We start from the raw sequence: 22,893 nt of genomic DNA, 5'->3' as shown, positions 1-22,893 counted from the left end.
ATAAAGGAATTTAGCAATAGCCGGCAATGTGTTTACATTTCTAATTTGCTTTCGAATTCAATTATTTCATTTTCATATTCGGATCTAACTTGGAAAAATAGTCATTTTGAATGAAATTTTGTTTCGTTATTTTAGATTTCCTTTAAATTCGTGACTATTGCAGTTCAGAGATTCAGTTACTGTATATCCGAATCTCAGAAAAACTAAAATTTTGTCCAAATTTTTGATTCGGGACAAAACAAACCACACGGGTCTGGTCACTTTTGGATTTTATACTCTGTGGAACGTGGTTGCTGTTTTTTTATACTTCCCTCTATGTTCCCTCGTATCTGGAGAAGCAGGGGTGGACTGACCATTCGAGCACTCGGGCACTGCCCGAGGGCCCGGGGTAAGTAGGGGGCCCCATGAAATGCCCTGTTAGCTTTTTATAGGCTTTTTTGGGTGTGCTTTGAGTGTGGGCAAAGACACAGGGGCCCCATGATCCCCTATTGCCCAGGGGCCCCATGAGTTGTCAGTCTGCCCCTGTGGAGAAGAGATGGTGATGTGAGCTGTGGAGTGTCGTCATCTCATTATTCCAACTAAGCATTTCTTGACTTCTCACATGAGATTCCCGTACCCTCTGGTAGGCCCTCAGGCTGGAGGACACAAGGTGTTTGGTGAAGAACCATGTGAGATCACGCGGCACTGTCAGATCATGGAAATCCATGATTTCAGGTTCACTGTGGGTTTTCTTCTTGTATGAGAAGCTCATTCCTCACTGGATCAGAGCAGACTTTTTATTTTTGTTCTCGGTGAAGAGCAGGCAGAGCAAGTCTTTCCTTCCCAGTAAGTATTTCATTTGTGTAATAGAGGAATGGAGAGCAGGAGGGGGGTAGAGCTCTGGATTCACCAGGAGGCTTACATAGTGTCTTATAACTCACCCAACACCTATTCTGTGACTCGTGTCTTTTGTAAAGAGTCCCGGTACAGTCAACATGGCTCTGTTTGCTGCCTTATGGCTCTACAACCGTAATCAAGGAGGCTCCACTGTCCATGTAACAGTTCTCGCATTGTAGTCAATGAGAAGTTGCTGTCCATGTGATGGCTCTCCCGTTGTAGTCAACAGGGCTTCACAGTCTGTGTGATGGATCTTCCATTGTAGTCAACAGGGTTTCACAGTCTATGTAATGGATCTTCCTTTGTAGTCAACAGGGCTTCACAGTCTGTGTGATGGCTCCTCCATTGTAGTCAACAGGGCTTCACAGTCTGTGTGATGGCTCTTCCATTGTAGTCAACAGGGCTTCACAGTCTGTGTGATGGCTCCTCCATTGTAGTCAAGAGGATTTCACAGTCTATGTGATGGCTCCTCCATTGTAGTCAACAGGGCTTCACAGTCTATGTGATGGCTCTTCCATTGTAGTCAACAGGGTTTCACAGTCTATGTGATGGCTCTTCGATTGTAGTCAACAGGACTTCACAGTCTGTGTGATGGATCTTCCATTGTAGTCAACAGGGCTTCACAGTCTGTGATGGATCTTCCATTGTAGTCAACAGGGCTTCACAGTCTGTGTGATGGCTCCTCCATTGTAGTCAACAGGGCTTCACAGTCTGTGTGATGGCTCCTCCATTGTAGTCAACAAGGCTTCACAGTTTGTGTGATGGCTCTTCCATTGTAGTCAACAGGGCTTCACAGTCTATGTGATGGCTCTTATGTTGTAGTCAACAGGGCTTCACAGTCTATGTGATGGCTCCTCCATTGTAGTCAACAGGACTTCACAGTCTATGTGATGGCTCTCCCGTTGTAGTCAACAGGGCTTCACAGTCTATGTGATGGCTCTTCCATTTTAGTCAACAGGGCTTCATAGTCTGTGTGATGGCTTTTCCATTGTAGTCAATGGGGCTTCACAGTCTATGTGATGGCTCTCCCATTGTAGTCAATAAGGCTTCACAGTCTATGTGATGGCTCTGCCATTGTAGTCAACTGGGCTTTACTGCCTATGTGGGCACCCAAGGTGCAAAAGCAGTCTGTGGATGCAGTGGAGATACAACAGAGACAGTAAATACAGCAGGGGTGCAGCAGAAATGCAGCGAGACTGAGGATATTGCTTAAATATAGCAGAGGCGCAAGGGTGGCAACTGAATATACTAGTGGATGTTGCAAAGGGAAGTGGAGGTGTAAGAGTTACTGCAGCTGAGACTGTGGATGTTGCGGAGGTTGCAAGGAATACTGCAGCAGAGATGCGTGCATGTTGCAGTGGGCAGTGGAGGTACAAAGGTCCTGTATTTGTAGAGGAACACCTCAGTACCTTAGGTAGTCCTGGTGCAATCAACGTGGCTCTGTTTGCTGTCATATGGCTCTCCTACTGTAATCAGCGGGGCTCTGCTGTCCATGTAACAGCTCTTCCATTGTAGTCAATGAGAAGTTGATGTCCATGTGGTGGCTCTCCATTCACAGTCAATGGGGCCCACTGTCTATGTAATGGCTCCCCATCATAGTCAATGAGGCTTCACTGTCTATGTAATGGATCTCCCATCATAGTCAATGGGGTTCACTGTCTGTGTAATGGCTCCCCATCATAGTCAATGAGGCTTCACTGTCTATGTGATGGCTCTCCCATCATAGTCAATGGGGCCCACTGTCTATGTAATGGATCTCCCATCATAGTCAATGGGGTTCACTGTCTATGTAACGGCTCCCCCATCATACTCAATGGGGCTTCACTGTCTATGTGATGGCTCCCCCATCATAGTCAATAAGGCTTCACTGTCTGTAACGGCTCCCCCATCATACTCAATGGGGCTTCACTGTCTATGTGATGGCTCTCCCATCACAGTCAATGGGGTTCACTGTCCGTGTAATGGCTCCCAATCATAGTCAATGGGGTTCACTGTCTGTGTAATGGCTCCCCATCATAGTCAATGGGGTTCACTGTCTATGTAATGGATCTCCCATCATAGTCAATGAGGCTTCACTGTCTATGTAATGGATCTCCCATCATAGTCAATGGGGTTCACTGTCTGTGTAATGGCTCCCCATCATAGTCAATGAGGCTTCACTGTCTATGTGATGGCTCTCCCATCATAGTCAATGGGGCCCACTGTCTATGTAATGGCTCCCCATCATAGTCAATGAGGCTTCACTGTCTATGTAATGGATCTCCCATCATAGTCAATGGGGTTCACTGTCTATGTAACGGCTCCCCCATCATACTCAATGGGGCTTCACTGTCTATGTGATGGCTCCCCCATCATAGTCAATAAGGCTTCACTGTCTGTAACGGCTCCCCCATCATACTCAATGGGGCTTCACTGTCTATGTGATGGCTCTCCCATCACAGTCAATGGGGTTCACTGTCCGTGTAATGGCTCCCAATCATAGTCAATGGGGTTCACTGTCTGTGTAATGGCTCCCCATCATAGTCAATGGGGTTCACTGTCTATGTAATGGATCTCCCATCATAGTCAATGAGGCTTCACTGTCTATGTAATGGATCTCCCATCATAGTCAATGGGGCCCACTGTCTATGTAATGGCTCCCCATCATAGTCAATGGGGTTTACTGTCTGTGTAATGGCTCTCCCATCATAGTCAATGGGGTCCACTGTCTGTGTAATGGCTCCTCCATCATAGTCAATGGGGCTTCATTGACTGCGTGATGGCTCTCCCATTCTAGTCAATGGTATTTCACTGTCTATACAATGGTTCTCCCATCATAGTCAATGGGCCTCCACTGTCTGTGTGACAGTTGTCCTCAGGAGCTTCTGATAAAGTGCAGGAACTACTGTTATGTGGACAGGGGAGCCCCAGTGATTACAATGGGAGAGCCATCACACGGACATGTTGATTATACCGGGAAATTGGCAGGAGACAGCCGGGGAACAAAAACAGAAGAGAATTACTCCTCAGTTATGCCCACTCCACCACAATGCTCTCTCAGGGATCTGTCTGGGTTGGCCAGGCCCTGGACACAATGAATCTTTACATGTGTGACCTGCTAGTTGTGGAACATTGCTCCGTTCCTGTTTCCCTGTGTATATGTTTTCCCTTGCTGCCCAGGCCCCCCCGTGTACCCCCACCCCCACAGTGCTTCCAGCTTCCATCCTCTCCTTCCCATCAACAGCTGCAAGCACACAATAGGATCCTTCAGGATGAAGAGTGGGGGGAAGAGTCCAGCAGATATGTCACATTTACCAGCCCCTTTCTTTCCTGAATGAACACACAGTAATTGGCACTCTTCACTCATTGTGTTCATTCATAACTGAGGGATATTAGACTGCATTTTTTTTTTTTTGAGGGGGAGCTGTCAGGTTGGCTGTAAGGGGCCCTGTGGTCTCTAACAGCAGCCCTGAAGGGAAGTCAAGGGGAAAATGAGTCTGTGGATGCAGTAGAGATACAGCAGAGACCATACATGCAGCAGGGGTGCAGTAGAGGCAGCGAAATTCAGAGATGACTGAGGATATAACTTGAGTAAAGCAGAGGTGCAAAGGTGGATTATATGTAGACCAGTGGACAAGGGCGGACTGACAACTCATGGGGCCCCCGGGCAATAGGGGATCATGGGGCCCCTGTGTCCTTGCCCAAACTCAAAAAAAGCCTATGAAAAAGGTACCAGGGGCATCTCATGGGGCCCCCTACTGACCCCAGGCCCTCGGGCAGTGCCCAAGTTTCCAAATGGTCAGTCCGCCCCTGCCAGTGGATGTTGCACAGGGAGGCACAAGGGTCTTATAGTTGTAGAGGAACAATTCAGTGCCTTAGGGGAGCTGTAGGCACAAAAGTTCTGGAGGAACATGGACTCAATGCTCAAGCAGTGAAACCACGTCCCACATGAGTTCAGATAGAGGATGCAGTCACGTGATATGTGATGCAGCGACAACATTCCAGGTAAAACCCAGACTGCAGAGAAGATGCCAGCAATGGAATACAAGACAACTGTAAGTCAATCCACCTGAACAAATCTCTCTAATTTTCTTTATGCTGTTCTGTAGACCACAATGTCTCCTCACCGTTTTCCTGGTTCCTTGGCGCATGTCATCAACCAAGTTGTTGGAATCTTCTTACTTCTGCATGTCAAACACCTGGTTGGAGACCAACTTGATGAGAGGGATTCCCTTGCAGTTGAACGTCAAGCCCTCATAAAGGTGAGAACAGGGAGTGCAAGGCCCAAAGAAGCATGGGTGCCTTTTAGACAGCTCTGCTGGTGGTTACTGGCAGCGGAGTCCACCAGATAGTTGTCAGCTGGTCTGTCAGGTTCCAATAATGTTAATGAAAGCCGTGCCACAACATCTCCCCTCCATCCCTTTCGGTTGTCCATGGACCGGAAGGTGTCAAACATAGGCCCGGTGCACAGTGGTGGTCATTTATGGTCCCTGTTCTGTTCCGACCACTCTAGACCAATATAAAAGCTCCACCTGTCTCAGCCCCATTTTGACATCATTTGCATTAGGCGCCTGAGGACCTTGTCCTGGCACTGGGTGTAGTCCAGGTTCAGACTGTGGATGAAGTGGAAACTGAGGGTTCAGAGGTGGTGCTGCAGAGACTGAATGCAGTAGAGACCAAGACTATGGAGGCTGAAGGGAAGCAGGGTTGTGGATAAAGGGATACCACCAGTCCTCCTGTACGGGGACCAGGCAGCTGGGTGAATCAAATGTGGGCAGGAAGGGTGTTCGGCATGGTGGGGGGCAATTATTGGATCCGATACCCTGCATGGCTCTGTCTGCAGCAACTGAAAGATGGCTTCTTCTCCTCTACCTCCCACTGGCTTACAGCTGCTGCAGGGAGAGCCACAGAGGGGATCGGTTCCAGTAATTGCCCCCCCCCCCACCACATCTATCACCCTCCCTGTGCACCATATGTTTCCCCTTGCTGCCCAGGCCCCCCCCCCCTGTGTGCCCCCACCCCCACAGTGCTTCCAGCTCCCATCCTCTCCTTCCCATCAACAGCTGCAAGCACACAATAGGATCCTTCAGGATGAAGAGTGGGGGAAGAGTCCAGCAGATATGTCACATTTACCAGCCCCTTTCTTTCCTGAATGAACATACTGAGTAATTGGCACTCTTCACTCATTGTGTTCATTCATAACTGAGGGATATTAGACTGCATTTTTTTTTTTTGAAGGGGAGCTGTCAGGTTGGCTGTAAGGGGCCCTGTGGTTTCTAACAGCAGCCCTGAAGAGACGTCAAGGGTAAAATGAGTCTGTGGATGCAGTAGAGATACAGCAGAGACCATACATGCAGCAGGGGTGCAGTAGAGGCAGCGAAATTCAGAGATGACTGAGGATATAACTTGAGTAAAGCGGAGGTGCAAAGGTGGATTATGTGTAGACCAGTGGATGTTGCACAGGGAGGCACAAGGGTCTTATAGTTGTAGAGGAACGATTCAGTGCCTTAGGGGAGCTGTAGGCACAAAAGTTCTGGAGGAACATGGACTCAATGCTCAAGCAGTGAAACCATGTCCCACATGAGTTCAGATAGAGGATGCAGTCACGTGATATGTGATGCAGCGACAACATTCCAGGTATAACCCAGACTGCAGAGAAGATGCCAGCAACGGAATGCAAGACAACTGTAAGTCAATCCACTTGAACAAATCTCTCTAATTTTCTTTATGCTGTTCTGTAGACCACAATGTCTCCTCACCGTTTTCCTGGTTCCTTGGCGCATGTCATCAACCAAGTTGTTGGAATCTCCTTCCTTCTGCATGTCAAACACCTGGTTGGAGACCAACTTGATGAGAGGGATTCCCTTGCAGCTGAACGTCAAGCCCCCATAAAGGTGAGAACTGGGAGTGCAAGGCCCAAAGAAGCATGGGTGCCTTTTAGACAGCTCTGCTGGTGGTTACTGGCAGATAGTTGTCAGCTGGTCTGTCAGGACCTCTGTTGCCCTTGAAGATGCAGCAGGACCAAGGCAGCGGCCACAAGCAAGATGGCACCCGAGGTAGTGGCGTGGTCAGACGGCAGGACTGGACTGAAGAAGTGTAGTCAGGATGGAAGCTGAGGGCATACATGGAGAGGCAAACCAGAGAGTGGGAAGGAACGTGGTCAGGAACAATAGCCAAAGTCATACATAGGAATCTGAGGGAGAAGGCAGAAGTGTAGTCAGCTGACAGGTCATCCACGGTTGGGCAGGAGAGGTAGAGTCCTTAGAGAAAGCTGGGTTCAAACCAGGAATCGGGCAGTAGGAAGGTCCAGAGACAAGCTGGGTCAGTAACAGGAGGTCCCAAGAATACAGGATACACAGAGGCAAGGTAGCTGAGGATCATCCATCAAACTCTGAGTGCAGCCATTGTCCTTGTATAGGGCGTTTGGCGCCAATCCCGGCGGCAGGTGTATATGAACGTGCGCCAGTGTGCACATGTTTGTGTGCATACGCGCATTTCTGTGCAACCAGGAGCTAAGGAACTAAGTTGATCCTACATCTCCCATCCGAGACAATACCTAACTACCTATTTGAACCCGCTTACAAATCTTTCACTTGTCTACCAACTCCACTAGGTGTCAGAACTGGAAATGGTGAACAAATGGTGTAATTATATTTGTGTATATGTTGACCAGTCCTCACCTCCAGCTGCACCCAGTTTAGGACTGTAGCCTGGTTCCTAAGAAACATCTCCCACTATTCATGTGATCCTTATCAGCTTCTAATTGGGGTGGAGTTGAATGCTCATTTGAGCATCTCCCTATAAATTTAGATCAGCTCATGGGGGGAGATCTCTGATGGGGGGCGCAGTCTCTGATGGGGGTGCTGCTTATGATTGAGTGCTGCTTTGAAGGAGTGCGATGCAGTTAAACACAGCAGTTGAACTAAAGCAGGAGAACTTAAGCAGCAGGAAGACACAACAGCAAGAAACTCTACTGCACGCTGGACAGACTGCAAGCAAACACCCCGGGAAACATCTCTTACATGCCTGAGTCCCACTCCGTGTACCTTTATATAATACGCCCCTCTTCTCCTCTTCATATTACTATCCTCTGTTCCCAAATCTCATTTCTTTACCCCTCTGCTCCACCCCAAAACTTGTACATCTCCCCCTCATTGCTATCATCTCCCTACTATTGCTCTCATCACCTCCCCAAAATGCCTCTCCCACTCCTCCTTCTCATTTTCCTCTCCTCCGTTCCCAAAATCCATTCACTATATCCCTCCGCTCCTCCCAAACAATTGTATATTGTGTCCTCACTGCTTCCTTCACCCCTCTACGGCACCCACCACCTCCTCCTATTACTCCTCTCCCACTGACCCCAACACCTCCACTAGTAGTGTCTCGCGCTCGTGCACATCCCGCTCCCATGCCACCTTTCTCACCCTTCTCCTCCTCCTAACCACGGGGGACATCTCCCCGAATCCTGGCCCTCCACCACCTCCCTCACCCGCACAACACCCTCCCGCCTCCACGTCCCGCCGCAACCCCCCCAACTTAGTGTCTGTCCCCCTGCTCCCTAAAATCTCCCCCCTGTTTTCATGTGCACTCCTGAACGCCCGATCGATGTGCAACAAGCTTACCGCCATCCACAACCTCTTTGTTTCCCGCTCCCTCAACCTCCTAGCGATTAAGGAAACCTGGATCCAGCCCACTGACTCTACCTCCCCTGCTGCACTCTCCTACGGAGGTCTCACCTGGACCCACTCACCCAGGCCCAACGGTCATAAAGGTGGTGGGGTTGGCCTGCTCCTGTCACCGCAGAGCACCTTCCGAATTCTCCCAAACCCCCCCTCCCTATCCTTCTCCTCCTCGAGGCCCACTGCATCCGACTATTCTCCCCAACCCCCCTGAAGATTGCTGTGATATACCGGCCTCCTGGATCCATACCCCGCTTCCTGGATGACTTCTCCTCCTGGCTACCCTTCTTCCTCTCCTCTGAGCTACCCACCATCATCCTTGGGGATTTCAACATCCCTGTCAACCTCGACAACCCGGACACATCCCATCTCCTCCACTTAACCTCCTCCTTTACACTTGCACAGTGCATACAATCCACCACCCACTCCGACGGTAATATCCTTGATCTTGTCTTCTCCAACCGCTGCGCTCCCCACAACCTCACTAACACCCCCTTCCCTCTCTCTGACCACAACCTGATCACCTTCCCTATCTCCTCGTCCTCCAACGCCTACCCCTCCAAATGTCACACTACTACCAGCCGTAACCTCCGCAACCTTAACCCTGCCCCCCTCCACTCTGCAGCTGATCAACTCCATGACCGCATCCTCCCCCTGTCCTGCCCCGACTTGGCTATGACCGCCTACAACAACGCACTGTCAGCAGCCCTTGACTCACTAGCGCCTTTTACCACACGCAACATCAGACCCCGACCGCTCCAGCCCTGGCAGACTGATCACACCAAAACCCTCAAACGACACAGTCGTGCCCTGGAGAGACTATGGCGCAAAACCAAATCCCAACAAGCCTTCACCCGCTACAAATCTGCCTTCCACACCTACACCTCCTCCCTCCATGCTGCCAAACAAGCCTACTTCCTGACCTCATCAAGGCCCTCTCCTCCAATCCTCGCCGACTCTTCTCCACCTTCAACTCTCTACTCTCGCCCCCCCCACCTCCACCTAGTACCTCACTCACTGCCCTTGAGATTGCCAATCACTTCAAAAACAAAATTGACACAATTCGCAAGGACATCGCCGCAACTCACACGCCCTCTCAACCCGTCTGTCAGGGCTCCGGGGTATGACCAGAGGTGTGTGACTGACGCAGGGAAACGCAGACTTCAGATATGTGATAAACAATGTAATTTATTAACACTAACAATACAAACATAAACGCAGTGCAAACAAACCAACCAACCACCCACAGATAACAGTACATACAATGCAAGCGTCGTCAGGCAGGCCGGGTCAATATCAGTCGGGCAGGTAGGTACAGGGGGAGCAAGCGGAGAATGGTCAGGGTCACAGGCCAGGTTTAGCAGGTAGCGGGCAGCGTGGTACAGAGGGTCAGGCAGAGGAGAATGGTCAGACAAGCCAGGGATCAGAGCAGGGTCAGCAGAGAATCAGACAGGAACAGGGTGCAGGAACAGGATACAGGGCCCAAGAGAAACACACACCAAGGCAGAGTCTGCAGGTCTGAATGTCCCTTAAATACACCAGTATAATTAGTTCCAGGTGTTTGACTGGCTGCAAGGTTGAGTCTCTGATTGCTGGGAGCACCCGCTGGCCAGCCCTGGTACTGCAGCTCATAAGGCAGCTGAGTCCCACTATTGCTGGCCAGTCCATTCCTGACAGTACCCCCCCCTCAAGGAGCGGCCTCAGGACGCTCCAAACAGTCCTAGCTGGGCAAAATGTTCCACCGCCCGGGTCTGGTAACTGGCGGGATATCAAAGACTGGCGCACCGGGCAGGACTCCGGGCAGGGGCACACCGGGCAGAGGCACATCGGGCAGGACTCCGGGCAGAGGCACATCGGGCTGGACTCCGGGCAGAGGCACATCGGGCTGGACTCCGGGCAGAGGCACATCGCGCTGGACTCCGGGCAGAGGCACTCCGGGCAGCGGCACACCGGGCAGAGGCACATCGGGCTGGACTCCGGGCAGAGGCACATCGGGCTGGACTCCGGGCAGAGGCACATCGGGCAGAGGCACACCGGGCAGAGGCACACCGGGCTGGACTCCGGGCAGAGGCACATCGGGCAGGACTCCGGGCAGAGGCACATCGGGCAGGACTCCGGGCAGAGGCACATCGGATTACCAGGCGAAGCAGCAGGCAGCGGGCCACCAGGCGGAGCAGCAGGCAGCGGGCCCCCGGGCGGAGCAGCAGGCACCGGGCCCCTGGGCAGAGCAGCAGGAACCGGGCCCCTGGGCGGGTCAACAGGCATCGGGTCCCCAGGCGGGGCGACCGGCATCGGGCCCCCAGGCGGGGCGACCGGCATCGGGCCCCCAGGCGGAGCGACCGGCATCGGGCCCCCAGGCGGAGCGGCGGGCGCCGGGCCCCCAGGAGGGGCGACAGGCGTCGGGCCCCCAGGCGGGGCGACAGGCATCAGGCCCCCAGGCGAAGCGGCGGGCACCAGGCCCCCAGGAGGGGCGACAGGCATCGGGCCCCCAGGCGGGGCGACAGGCATCGGGCCCCCAGGCGGGGCAACAGGCATCGGGCCCCCAGGCGGGGCAACAGGCATCGGGCCCCCAGGCGGAGCGGCGGGCGCCGGACCCCCAGGCGGAGCGACAGGTCTCCGGCCCTCAGGCGGAGCGGCGGGCGCCGGACCCCCAGGTGGAGCGACAGGTCTCGGGCCCTCAGGCGGGGCGGCGGGCGCCGGGCCCCCAGGCGGAGCGACAGGTCTCGGGCCCCCAGGCGGAGCGACAGGTCTCGGGCCCTCAGGCGGAGCGGCGGGCACCGGACCCCCAGGCGGAGCGACAGGTCTCGGGCCCTCAGGCGGAGCGGCGGGCGCCGGACCCCCAGGCGGAGCGACAGGTCTCAGGCCCCCAGGCGGGGCGGCGGGCGCCGGACCCCCAGGCGGAGCGGCGGGCGCCGGACCCCCAGGCGGAGCGACAGGTCTCGGGCCCCCAGGCGAAGCGGCGGGCACCGAGTCACCAGGCACGACAGTGGGCTCCGAGTCAACTGGTATGACCGCGGGCACTGGGTCAGACATTGAATCGTCTGGCTGGACAGCGGGCATCGGGTCACCAGGCATCAGGTCATTTGGCTCGACAGCGGGCACCGCGTCATCTGGCAAGGCAGTGGGCTCCGAGTCAACAGGCACGACAGTGGGCACCGGGTCATCAGGTACCGGATTGTCTGGCTCGACAGTGGGCATCGGGTCACCAGGTATGACAGCGGGCACTGGGTCACCAGGCATCAGGTCATTTGGCTCGACAGCGGGCACCGCGTCATCTGGCAAGGCAGTGGGCACCGAGTCACCAGGTACGACAGCGGGCACCGGATCAGGTACTGGATCATCTGGGTCAACAGCGGGCATCGAGTCAACTGGCCTAATAGGATCGTCAGGCTGGATCAGTTCATCATGCTGGGTAGAGGCATCAGGCCGAGTAGAGGCTTCAGGCTGAACCACGGAAGGCAGGCTCACCGGTTTGGATACTGGCAGGATGGTATTGGTTGGAAAGAATTTTTGCTTTTTTCTGGTTTTAACTACTGGGGCACTGCAAGTAAACGCAGGTCTGCAAACGAATGGAGCAGCTGGAGACAGAGAAGAACTGGAGGATGGAACAGGGGAGGGAACAGTCGCTACAGAGGGCTTCTTTACAGGGTTAAAGGCAGGATAGGTGCAGCAAGTGGGAACAGGGGACTGACATGCGGTAGGTAGCAGGGTATACAGGGCTGTAACTGGGGGAGTTGTTGGGAATGCAGGAGTAGAGCTTTGAGGAAATAGATTAGAAGCAGGACTGGGTCTTTGTAAGCTGACTGAGGCTGGGTGCAACAAATCTGTCCATGTCTGCAGTATGGGTTGAACAAAGCTGAGCTTACACAAAGCCTGTCTGGTCAATGACTGCACTGCGTTTATACAATCTCTTAGTATCTGTGGTGAACATGTGGAATAACGCTCCAGAAAGTAACCCACATCATCCTCTAATAACCACACCAGGGACTCTACCTGGTCTGCACTAAATGGTGGCAAAAATTCATCCCTGCATTCGGAGGAACCAGATGAAACCAACTCAGCACAAACCTGAATCAATGGCTGCACCTCAGAGAACACTGTGCCCTGATCTACTAGAACATGAGCGAGCCGTATACATTCTAGCAGTTCATCCCGGGTATACTCCTTCAGAGTTTGATAAGCATACTCCCTGTCATCAAACACTAGCAGATATAAATACTCAACCTCATCCAGATCCATCCTTCCCATCAACACGCCAAGATGGCTTCCCTGTGCAGCCACTTCTGGTCAGGATTGGCCTTGGTGTAATGTCAGGGCTCCCGGGTATGACCAGAGGTATGTGACTGACGCAGGGAAACGCAGACTTCAGATATGTGATAAACAATGTAATTTATTAACACTAACAATACAAACATAAACGCAGTGCAATACTAAACATAACACAGTGCAAACAAACCAAACCAACCACCCACAGATAACAGTACATACAATGCAAGCGTCGTCAGGCAGGCCGGGTCAATAACAATCGGGCAGGTAGGTACAGGGGGAGCAAGCGGAGAATGGTCGGGGTCACAGGCCAGGTTCAGCAGGTAGCGGGCAGCGTGGTACAGAGGGTCAGGCAGAGGAGAATGGTCAGACAAGCCAGGGATCAGAGCAGGGTCAGCAGAGAATCAGACAGGAACAGAGAGCAGGAACAGGATACAGGGCCCAGGAGAAACACAACACCAAGGCAGAGTCTGCAGGTCTGAATGTCCCTTAAATACACCAGTATAATTAGTTCCAGGTGTTTGACTGGCTGCAAGGTTGAGTCTCTGATTGCTGGGAGCACCCGCTGGCCAGCCCTGGTACTGCAGCTCATAAGGCAGCTGAGTCCCACTATTGCTGGCCAGTCCATTCCTGACACCGTCCCCTCTCACACAGCTACCCCCTCATCCCCCCTCCCCCTCGACATAACCCGCAGGGACTTTGTCGCTGCTCAAACTCCCTCCAACCCCCTTCCCCCTCACTCAGCTACCCCCTCATCACCCCTCTCCCACGGCCCCACCACTGCTCTGACCTCCACTTCCACCCCACCCTACATTCCTCATACTGAAGCTCCCCCAATACTCCGCACCTTTGACCTTACTACCACCGAGGAAGTCTCCAAGATCCTCTCTGATGCCCGCCTCACCACCTGCCCCCTCGACCCTATCCCCTCACAACTCCTACGACCTCCCTCCCCCTCCATCCTACGCTCCCTCACCTACATCTTCAATCTCTCCCTCTCCTCCGGCACTTTCCCCTCCCCTCTGAAACATGCACACATCACCCCCATACTTAAAAAGCCCTCCCTGGACCCCAATGACCCGAACAACCTCAGACCCATCTCCCTGCTTCCATTTACATCTAAACTCCTCGAGAGCCTAGTCTACACCCGCCTAAGCTCTCACCTCAATGACAACAACCTCCTCGATCCCCTACAGTCCGGCTTCCATCCCCTACACTCCACCAAAACCGCCTTACTCAAACTCTCCAACGACCTTCTAACCGCCAAAGCTAATGGCCACTATTCAGTGCTCCTACTCCTTGACCTCTCTGCGGCCTTCGACACAGTTGACCACCCTCTCCTCCTCAAAATACTACACTCCCTCGGCCTCAGAGATTCTGCTCTCTCCTGGCTCTCATCCTACCTGTCACAACGCTCCTTCAGCGTTAGCTATAATGCTACCACCTCCCCCTCACTCCCCCTCTCTGTTGGGGTCCCTCAAGGCTCTGTCCTCGGGCCCCTTCTCTTCTCCATCTACACCTCCTCCCTTGGCCAACTCATACACTCTCACGGCTTCAACTATCACCTCTATGCCGACGACACACAAATCTGTCTCTCAACCCCCCACCTCACCCCCTCGGTCTCAGCCCGAATCACACACCTACTGAGCGACATATCAGACTGGATGTCGCTCCACTTCCTTAAACTGAACCTCTCCAAAACCGAGTTTCTTGTCTTCCCCCCCCAGCCCGGACACCACCCCCCACTGACTTCTCCATCACATCCAACAAAGCCACCATCAAACCCGCCCCGCAGGCCAGAGTACTGGGTGTCATTCTGGACTCCAACCTATCCTTCCAGCCCCAAGTCCACTCTTTAACAAACTCATGCAGACTCCACCTCCGCAACATCGCCAAAATCCGCACGTTCCTAACCCCAGAAACCACTAAACAGTTCATCAACTCCCTCATCATATCACGACTCGACTACTGCAACTCCCTCCTCACTGGCCTGCCTCGCCGCTGGCTATCCCCGCTTCAGTCCATCCTGAATACGGCTGCCAGACTCATTCACCTTTCCAACCGCTCCGTCTCCGCCACCCCCCTCTGCCAATCCCTCCACTGGCCTCCACTCAGTGTCCTCCACCCCCCTCTGCCAATCCCTCCACTGGCCTCCACTCAGTGTCCTCCACCCCCCTCTGCCAATCCCTCCACTGGCTTCCGATTGCGCAACGGATCAAATTCAAAATCCTAACACTGACGTACAAAGCCGTCCACCATACTGCCCCGTACTACATCACTAACCTAATATCCAAGTACCGCCCAGCACGCACACTCCGCTCCTCACAAGACCTCCTTCTCTCTAGTTCCCTGGTCTCCTCCTCCCATGCCCGCCTCCAGGACTTCTCCAGGGTGTCACCCATCCTCTGGAACTCCCTGCCCCAACCCATCAGATTATCACCTACTCTCCTCTCCTTTAGGCGCACCCTGAAAACCCATCTCTTCAGGGAAGCCTACCCCACCCCCTGCTAACTTGCTGACCTCCTCCACTCTTCCTACCACTCCATCCCCCACAGCTATCTCCTCCTGTGCCACCATCCCCTCCCTCCTAGATTGTAAGCTCCAAGGATCAGGGCCCTCGATCCCCTCATGTTTTGCATTGTATTGGTATTGTTCTGTCACATGTTCTGTCCCCCTCTGTAATGTACAGCGCTGAGCCAACTATTGGCGCTTTATAAATACTGTATAATAATAATAATAATAATAATGGTCATAGACGAAATGTACAGAATCTTCGACAAATTTGCTTCAAAGGACCATAACCAGCGTACAACGAGCAAGAAGGAACTGAAGGAACTTCTACAGAAGGAGCTTGGAGGGTTTGCTGAGGTGAGACACAATCAAACGGGGGACATGTACAGCTGTGCAATCATTCTTCGGTATTTAATGCACTAAGGTGTCAGTATAACTGACACCTTCAAATATGAATTCCGAGGTCCAAAAATGTTGTCGAAATCCAACGGTCATTGTATTCGTCTAGAATCTCGGTGAGCTTTGTGCATTTCTTCCAGGTCTGTGCAGTCCTCCAGTGTGAGACTTCCTGTAATGAAGACCACTCACTGCTGCTCTCTCTACCAGGGGCGGACTGACAACACATGGGGCCCCCGGGCAATAGGGGATCATGGGGCCCCTGTGTCCTTGCCCAAACTCAAAAAAGCCTATGAAAAAGGTACCAGGGGCATCTCATGGGGCCCCCTACTGACCACGGGCCCTCGGGCAGTGCCCGAGTTTCCAAATGGTCAGTCCGCCCCTGGGTCATTGTATTCTTCTAGAATCTCGGTGAGCTTTGTGCATTTCTTCCAGGTCTGTGCAGTCCTCCAGTGTGAGACATCCTGTAATGAAGACCACTCACTGCTGCTCTCTACTTGTGCAGGTTGACTGGTCTTGTCCCGATTGTCTCCATTGCTTTGATGATGGAGTTTCATGGCATCATTCGTTGCCCTGTACACACATCCTATAGCAGAGTAAATCTTGTTTCTGTTCAAGCATGAGGCATGTGACATGACACTGCACAGGTTAATGAACGACCTCTATCTGTGGTGTGAGAACTGACACTTCCTGTGAGGAAACTACATCTCCCACAATCAGTCAAGTGCTCTGCAGGTGAGAGCTGCACGGTAATTAGATCTGACACAGACAAAAACAGGCAGCTGGAAGATTTTTTTTTAAATGAAATTAGCTCTTTGACCTTTGTGATGGCCAACAGAGGGCTTACGAAGCATACATTGGGTGTGGCCTGTCCCTTCTGGTGTAGAAGGGCAAGCAAGCTGGATGAATACATGGACAGGGGGATCGATCAGCCATGACACTACAAACTGCAGCCTCAACATGTGATCATCATTCCAAGGACAGTACAGGGAAGAGAACTTCACCAACACCGAGATATATCAACAAAAACATCCGAAGGCGGACAATGCCTCTAACATTTTCAACCTCACTTACCTGTTCTTTTCCTTCCTGTGGGATGTGCTCATAGAATGAAATCTCAGGGTAACATGGGCAGGCTGGGACCGTGCAAATATGGAGGACCATGACTGATTAACCCTTCATGGACCCGGCCCTCCATGGACAAGATTACAAAGGAAGTGGAGGACGGAGATGAGGAGGTGGACTTCAACCAAATTCCCAACATTGTCAGCTCTCTGAACATGGCCCTGTTCACCCACAAGATCAGCTGACCCCCATCGGACCCCCATCACACCGGCTCGGGGTCTCTTCTACAAATACTGAAGTCTCAATAAACTAAAAATGTATTATTTAACTGTCTCTGTGTTTCTGTTTTCTGTATAAATATATCTATAATGTACAAATCACTGGGACCCCCAAGTGTCAGGGTGTCATTGTTCTGGCCCCCCAAGTGTCAGGGTGTCATTGTTCAGGATCCTCAAGTGTCAGGGTGTCATTGTTCTGGCCCTCCAAGTGTCAGGGTGTCATTGTTCTGGACCCCCAAGTGTCAGGGTGTCATTGTTCTGGGACCCCCAAGTGTCTGGGTGTCATTGTTCTGGCCCCCCAAGTGTCAGGGTGTCATTGTTCTGGCCCTCCAAGTGTCAGGGTGTCATTGTTCAGGATCCTCAAGTGTCAGGGTGTCATTGTTCTGGCCCCCCAAGTGTCAGGGTGTCATTGTTCTGGCCCCCCAAGTGTCAGGGTGTCATTGTTCAGGATCCTCAAGTGTCAGGGTGTCATTGTTCTGGCCCCCCAAGTGTCAGGGTGTCATTGTTCTGGCCCTCCAAGTGTCAGGGTGTCATTGTTCTGGACCCCCAAGTGTCAGGGTGTCCTTGTTCTGGCCCCCCAAGTGTCAGGGTGTCATTGTTCAGGATCCTCAAGTGTCAGGGTGTCATTGTTCTGGATCCTCAAGTGTCAGGGTGTCATTGTTCTGGCCCTGCAAGTGTCAGGGTGTCATTGTTCAGAATCCTCAAGTGTCAGGGTGTCATTGTTCTGGATCCTCAAGTGTCAGGGTGTCATTGTTCAGGATCCTCAAGTGTCAGGGTGTCATTGTTCTGGCCCTGCAAGTGTCAGGGTGTCATTGTTCAGGATCCTCAAGTGTCAGGGTGTCATTGTTCTGGCCCTGCAAGTGTCAGGGTGTCATTGTTCAGGATCCTCAAGTGTCAGGGTGTCATTGTTCTGGCCCTGCAAGTGTCAGGGTGTCATTGTTCTGGATCCCCAAGTGTCAGGGTGTCATTGTTCTGGATCCCCAAGTGTCAGGGTGTCATTGTTCTGGATCCTCAAGTGTCAGGGTGTCATTGTTATGACCCCCCAAGTGTCAGGGTGTCAAGTGTCACGTATGTTGGGTCGGTGCTTGTGGACGGCCAACTGGTGGTAAGAATTTCCACTCCTCATCTGACCATCTATCCAGTTCTCCGTCTGTTTCTCCATCCATCCGTCATTCAATGCTTCTCTAAATGACCTTATCCTGGCATCCATTTAATGCCAACCTTTCTCCTCTTTTCCTTTCTACATTTACATCACAACTCTTCATTTTATGTATCCTTTATTTCATTCCGCACATATGGTTGGTCGTTGCTTGTAGACAGCTAACCATAACTGGTGCTCAGAACTTCTGCTCATCATCTGACCATCTATCCAGTTCTCCATCTGTTCATCCACCTATCCATCTATCATACTATACTTCTCCAAATCCTGACCCTGTCATCCATCTAACACCAACCTTTCTCCTCTCTTCTTTTCTCAATGTACACAACAGCTCTTTATTTTACGTGTCTTCCTCACTCTTGTTGGGTCTTTGCTTGTAGACAGCCAACCACGACTGAGAGTCAGAACATCTGCTCATCGTCTGGCCATCTCTCCAGTTTTCCACCTATTTCTTCATCCATCCTTCCGTCCATCCATCTTACATGTGTCTCCAAATGACCTTATCTTGGCATCCATCCAAGCATTCTCCTCTTTTCTTTTCTCTCTGTGCATAAGAGTTCTTTATTTTATGTGTTTTTGCTTGGATCCCTCACATATATTGGGTCTTTGCTTGTAGATGGCCAACCATAACTGGTGGTTAGAACTTCTGCTCATTATCTGACCATCTATCCAGTTCTCCTTCTGTTTATCCACCCATTCATTCATCATACTATGTTTCTCCAAATCACCTTATCCTGGCATCCATCTAACACCAACTTTTCTTTTCTTTCTTTTCTTTTCTCCATGTACATAACAGCTATTTATTTTATCTTTGTTTGGATTCCTCACATATGTTGGGTCTTTGCTTGTAGGCAGCCAACCACAACTGATGGTCAGAACTTCTGCTCATTATCTGACCATCTATCCAGTTATCACTCTGTCCAACTATTCATCTATCTTCTTCTGCTTCTTCAAATGTCCTCTCTCTCCCGTAAAACACCAAACTCTGTCTTTGAAGGTATGAAGGTCTCGTTTCTCCAGGTCACGGAGTAGTTAGTTAGTTAGTAGTAGTTATTCACATTCTACTGAACTTGTTATTTAAAGCTGGAGATGTTTCATTTCACATTCAATTGGCTTGGAAAATTTCCCCAGCATTTACACCTACAGGGGCAGCTTAGTCATCTTAATCCAATCACCATGGTGCCATAAAATGTGTTAAAACAGATTTTGGTAGTACAAGAACATGATGGGAGGTCTGAAAAGTTGAAATGTCTCACTTTAAATGGCGTAAGGATTTCTCAACCAGGGTTCTATGGAACCCTAAGGTTCCTCCATAGGCTGCTTTGGATTCCTTGAGCAATTACTGCCTCTCAGAAAAAGTTCCCACTGACACCATTGATCTTTTTAGCTATCTGTAAGGGAGGAGTCTTCTCAATGAGCACAAACAGGATAATTCTTCCTACTGACCCTCACACTAATATATCATGCATTGTAGATATACAGATTTTTAGAAGGGGGTCCATGAGATTGGAAAGTTATTTCAAGGGTTCCTCTGTGTTGAAAAGGTTGAGAAAGGCTGGCTTAATCTAACCACCTTCAACATCTGTCTTTCATAACACCGAGGTAGCTAAGGTTCCCGTGTGGGTATATATCCTGGGTTATGTTCTTGAACCGAGCAAGCCTCTTGGATAAATGGTGAAACGTCTTCAACACTGTAAAGCAGGTCCTCTAGAATGATTTGCTATACAAATAAAACTTTGACTCTCTACCTAGATGTGTCATTTCCAGGATCTTAGTTTAGGATCCCCCCATAAAATAGATCTTCTATTCCGTCACCTCTCGTTCGATAACCACAGATAGAACCTCTATTATCTACTCTTTCTCCATAGATGCACCCAGCTGTCCACCAGTCCCTATTTTCGTATGCCAAGCCATGCCCTTTCTTTCTATTGTCCCCAAGTAACAAGTACTACTCAGTTTACTAATCTCTTTACATGCAAAAATGGTTTCTTATCCTACGTGTTTAGTTCTTAGGTTCTCCTACGTGTTTAGTTCTTGGGGTCTCCTACGTGTTTAGTTCTTGGGGTCTCCTACGTGTTTAGTTCTTGGGGTCTCCTACGTGTTTAGTTCTTAGGTTCTCCTACGTGTTTAGTTCTTGGGGTCTCCTACGTGTTTAGTTCTTGGGTTCTTTTTGGGCCATCCATTAATTGTTCATAGAAAGACACATAAAACTGTAGTTCTGATTGTCTGCTTATTGACCGTGCAGTCATACGACTTTCCATCAGTCCAACAGACCATCTATCCACCTCTTATTCATCCAATAATCATTTGGTCTTTCTTTTCATCTTCTACCCATCTGTTTGTTGGATCCATCAGTCCTTTTATCCAGCTCTCATTGTGTCCACCACATATTTTTTGCCTTTCTCCGTTTGTAGCCTGAAGCTCATACCTTATCTCAGTTGTTCCATCTGTTTAATAGCCCTACCTGTCCTGTTTTTAGGTCCTTTTGTACAACTCGTTCTGTTACAGCAGATCTTCTACTCATTCATTTACACCTACACATCAACCAATCCAACCTTTGAGCAAACTTTTTTTGTCCTGTAAACCAATATTCATAACTTCTTTCTATTTTCTCACCAAAATGGCTCAACATCCTTGGGTCCCATTTGTTGGGAACATTCTGTTCCCCTCTGACTGAAAACTTCATCCGAAGTGTCAATGTTCTTAAATTCCGCCGTTCCACCAAACATCCAAATAACTGTAATTCTGTCCTCATCGACAAACCACCACCCACCAATATAAACCTCCTTAATTCTCCTGTTCGTTCTGTAAGACCACAACCATGTATCTAGTCCTCAGCACCTTCCTGGTTCGTTGCCACATGTCCTTAACCAACTTGTTCTGGTTTTGGGATCTTCGTACTCCTCCATCTGAATAAAACATATCTTTGGCTCTATCATGTTTAGATAATCAGTTGCAATTAGAACATCCATGTTTCTGATCTTTGGTGGTACACCCATCCAATCTTTGACTCGTCCACTTGTCCTCTGACCTAACCATCCCAAGATGCAAAAACTGGAAAGGGCCATGGATACGCTTATAAGGACCATAACCCGTGCACATTGAGCAAGAAGGAACTGAAGGAAATGGTTTCTTATCCTATGTGTTTAGTTGTTGGGTTCTTTTTGGGCCATCCATTAATCGTTCATAGAGAGACACATAAAACTTTTGTTCTGAATGCCTGCTTATTGATCGTACAATCATACGACATGTCTCTAGTCCTCAGCATCTTCCTGGTTCATTGCCACATGTACTCAACCAACTTTCTCTGGTTTTGGGATCTTCGTACTCCTCCATCTGAATAAAACATATATTTTGCTCTATCATGTTTAGATAATCAGTCGCAATTAGAACTTCCAGCTTCTGATCATTGGTGGTACACCCATCCAGCCTTTGACTCATCCACTTGTCCTCTGACCTAACCATCCCAAGATGTCAAAACTGGAAAGGGCCATGGATACGCTTATCGATGTCTTCCACACATATTCCGCTCGGGAAGGTGACAAGCACAAACTGTGCAAGAGGGAACTGAAAGATCTTCTACAGAACGAGCTTGGAGAGTATCTTGAGGTGAGACACAATTGGATGGGGCGTGTACAGCTGGGCAATCATTTGGGTTAATTTGTTTTTGAAAAATGTTGCAATACCTGGATATTGAGTTAATGATTCTAAAGCAAGTCCCACACACAGTCTTTGATTCAGGAGCCTACAGAATTAAATCTAGGTCTAATGTAGACAGGCAGGGGCCGGGCAGAGGTGGAAAAAGATTGGTTGGTTAAAAATATGTCTTCCTTCTCTAGGAGCAGAAAGACGCCACCTCTGTGGACAAGATCCTGAAGGAACTAGACAAGAACGGAGATGAGGAGGTGGACTTTCAGGAGTTTGTCACCTTGTTGGACTCTCTGACCGTGGTCTGCAACACCGTCTTCTGCAAGAACAGCTGAGCCACTCCGACTGTTCATTACCGTGGAGCCTCTTGTACAAAGGCCGATGTCTCAATAAACTAGTCATTTATCCTTTAAGTGGTTCTGCGTTTGTTTTCTGACTAAATATAGCTATGATGTATTAATGACTATAATTCAATTCACATTCCTGAGTGTCAGGGTGTCATTGTTCTGGTTACCCAAGTGTCAGGGTGTCATTGTTCTGGTCACCCAAGTGTCAGGGTGTCATTGTTTTGGGAGCCCCAAGTGTCAGGGTGTCATTGTTCTGGTCACCCAAGTGTCAGGGTGTCATTGTTTTGGGAGCCCCAAGTGTCAGGGTGTCATTGTTTTGGGAGCCCCAAGTGTCAGGGTGTCATTGTTCTGGTCACCCAAGTGTCAGGGTGTCATTGTTCTGGGAGCCCTACGTGTCAGGGTGTCATTGTTCTGGTCACCCAAGTGTCAGGGTGTCATTGTTTTGGGAGCCCCAAGTGTCAGGGTGTCATTGTTCTGGTCACCCAAGTGTCAGGGTGTCATTGTTTTGGGAGCCCCAAGTGTCAGGGTGTCATTGTTTTGGGAGCCCCAAGTGTCAGGGTGTCATTGTTCTGGTCACCCAAGTGTCAGGGTGTCATTGTTTTGGGAGCCCCAAGTGTCAGGATGTCATTGTTCTGGGAGCCCCAAGTGTTAGGGTGTCATTGTTCTGGTCACCCAAGTGTTAGGGTGTC

The 22,893-nt window shown here is 50.6% G+C and overlaps 1 protein-coding gene across 4 annotated transcripts; it reads left to right on the top strand.

Annotated features, from left to right (window-relative positions):
* The first annotated feature begins 640 nt into the window (after positions 1–640).
* Positions 641–22,270, top strand: LOC149442219 (protein S100-A1-like). Of its 4 annotated transcripts, XM_089656353.1 has the most exons (5): positions 641–825; positions 4,965–5,117; positions 6,597–6,749; positions 15,556–15,668; positions 22,049–22,270. In XM_089656353.1, the coding sequence occupies exons 2-4, from the start codon at positions 4,971–4,973 to the stop codon at positions 15,628–15,630; spliced, it is 375 nt and encodes a 124-aa protein (XP_089512479.1). In that variant the 5' UTR covers positions 641–825; positions 4,965–4,970; the 3' UTR covers positions 15,631–15,668; positions 22,049–22,270. The 4 variants fall into 4 exon arrangements, with proteins under 4 accessions (XP_089512479.1, XP_089512478.1, XP_089512482.1 ...); XM_089656352.1 differs by lacking the exon at positions 15,556–15,668 and having other exon boundaries at positions 657–825; XM_089656356.1 differs by lacking the exons at positions 641–825; positions 4,965–5,117 and having other exon boundaries at positions 6,609–6,749.
* Positions 22,271–22,893: the final 623 nt, after the last annotated feature.

The sequence above is a fragment of the Staurois parvus genome, unplaced genomic scaffold (genome assembly GCF_062004578.1).
Source record: "Staurois parvus isolate SC_StPar_1 unplaced genomic scaffold, SC_StPar_1.0 ptg000901l, whole genome shotgun sequence".
Taxonomy (NCBI): Eukaryota; Metazoa; Chordata; class Amphibia; order Anura; family Ranidae; genus Staurois; species Staurois parvus.
Note: the sequence above shows the minus strand (reverse complement) of the source record. Positions and strands in the feature narration are given on the sequence as shown.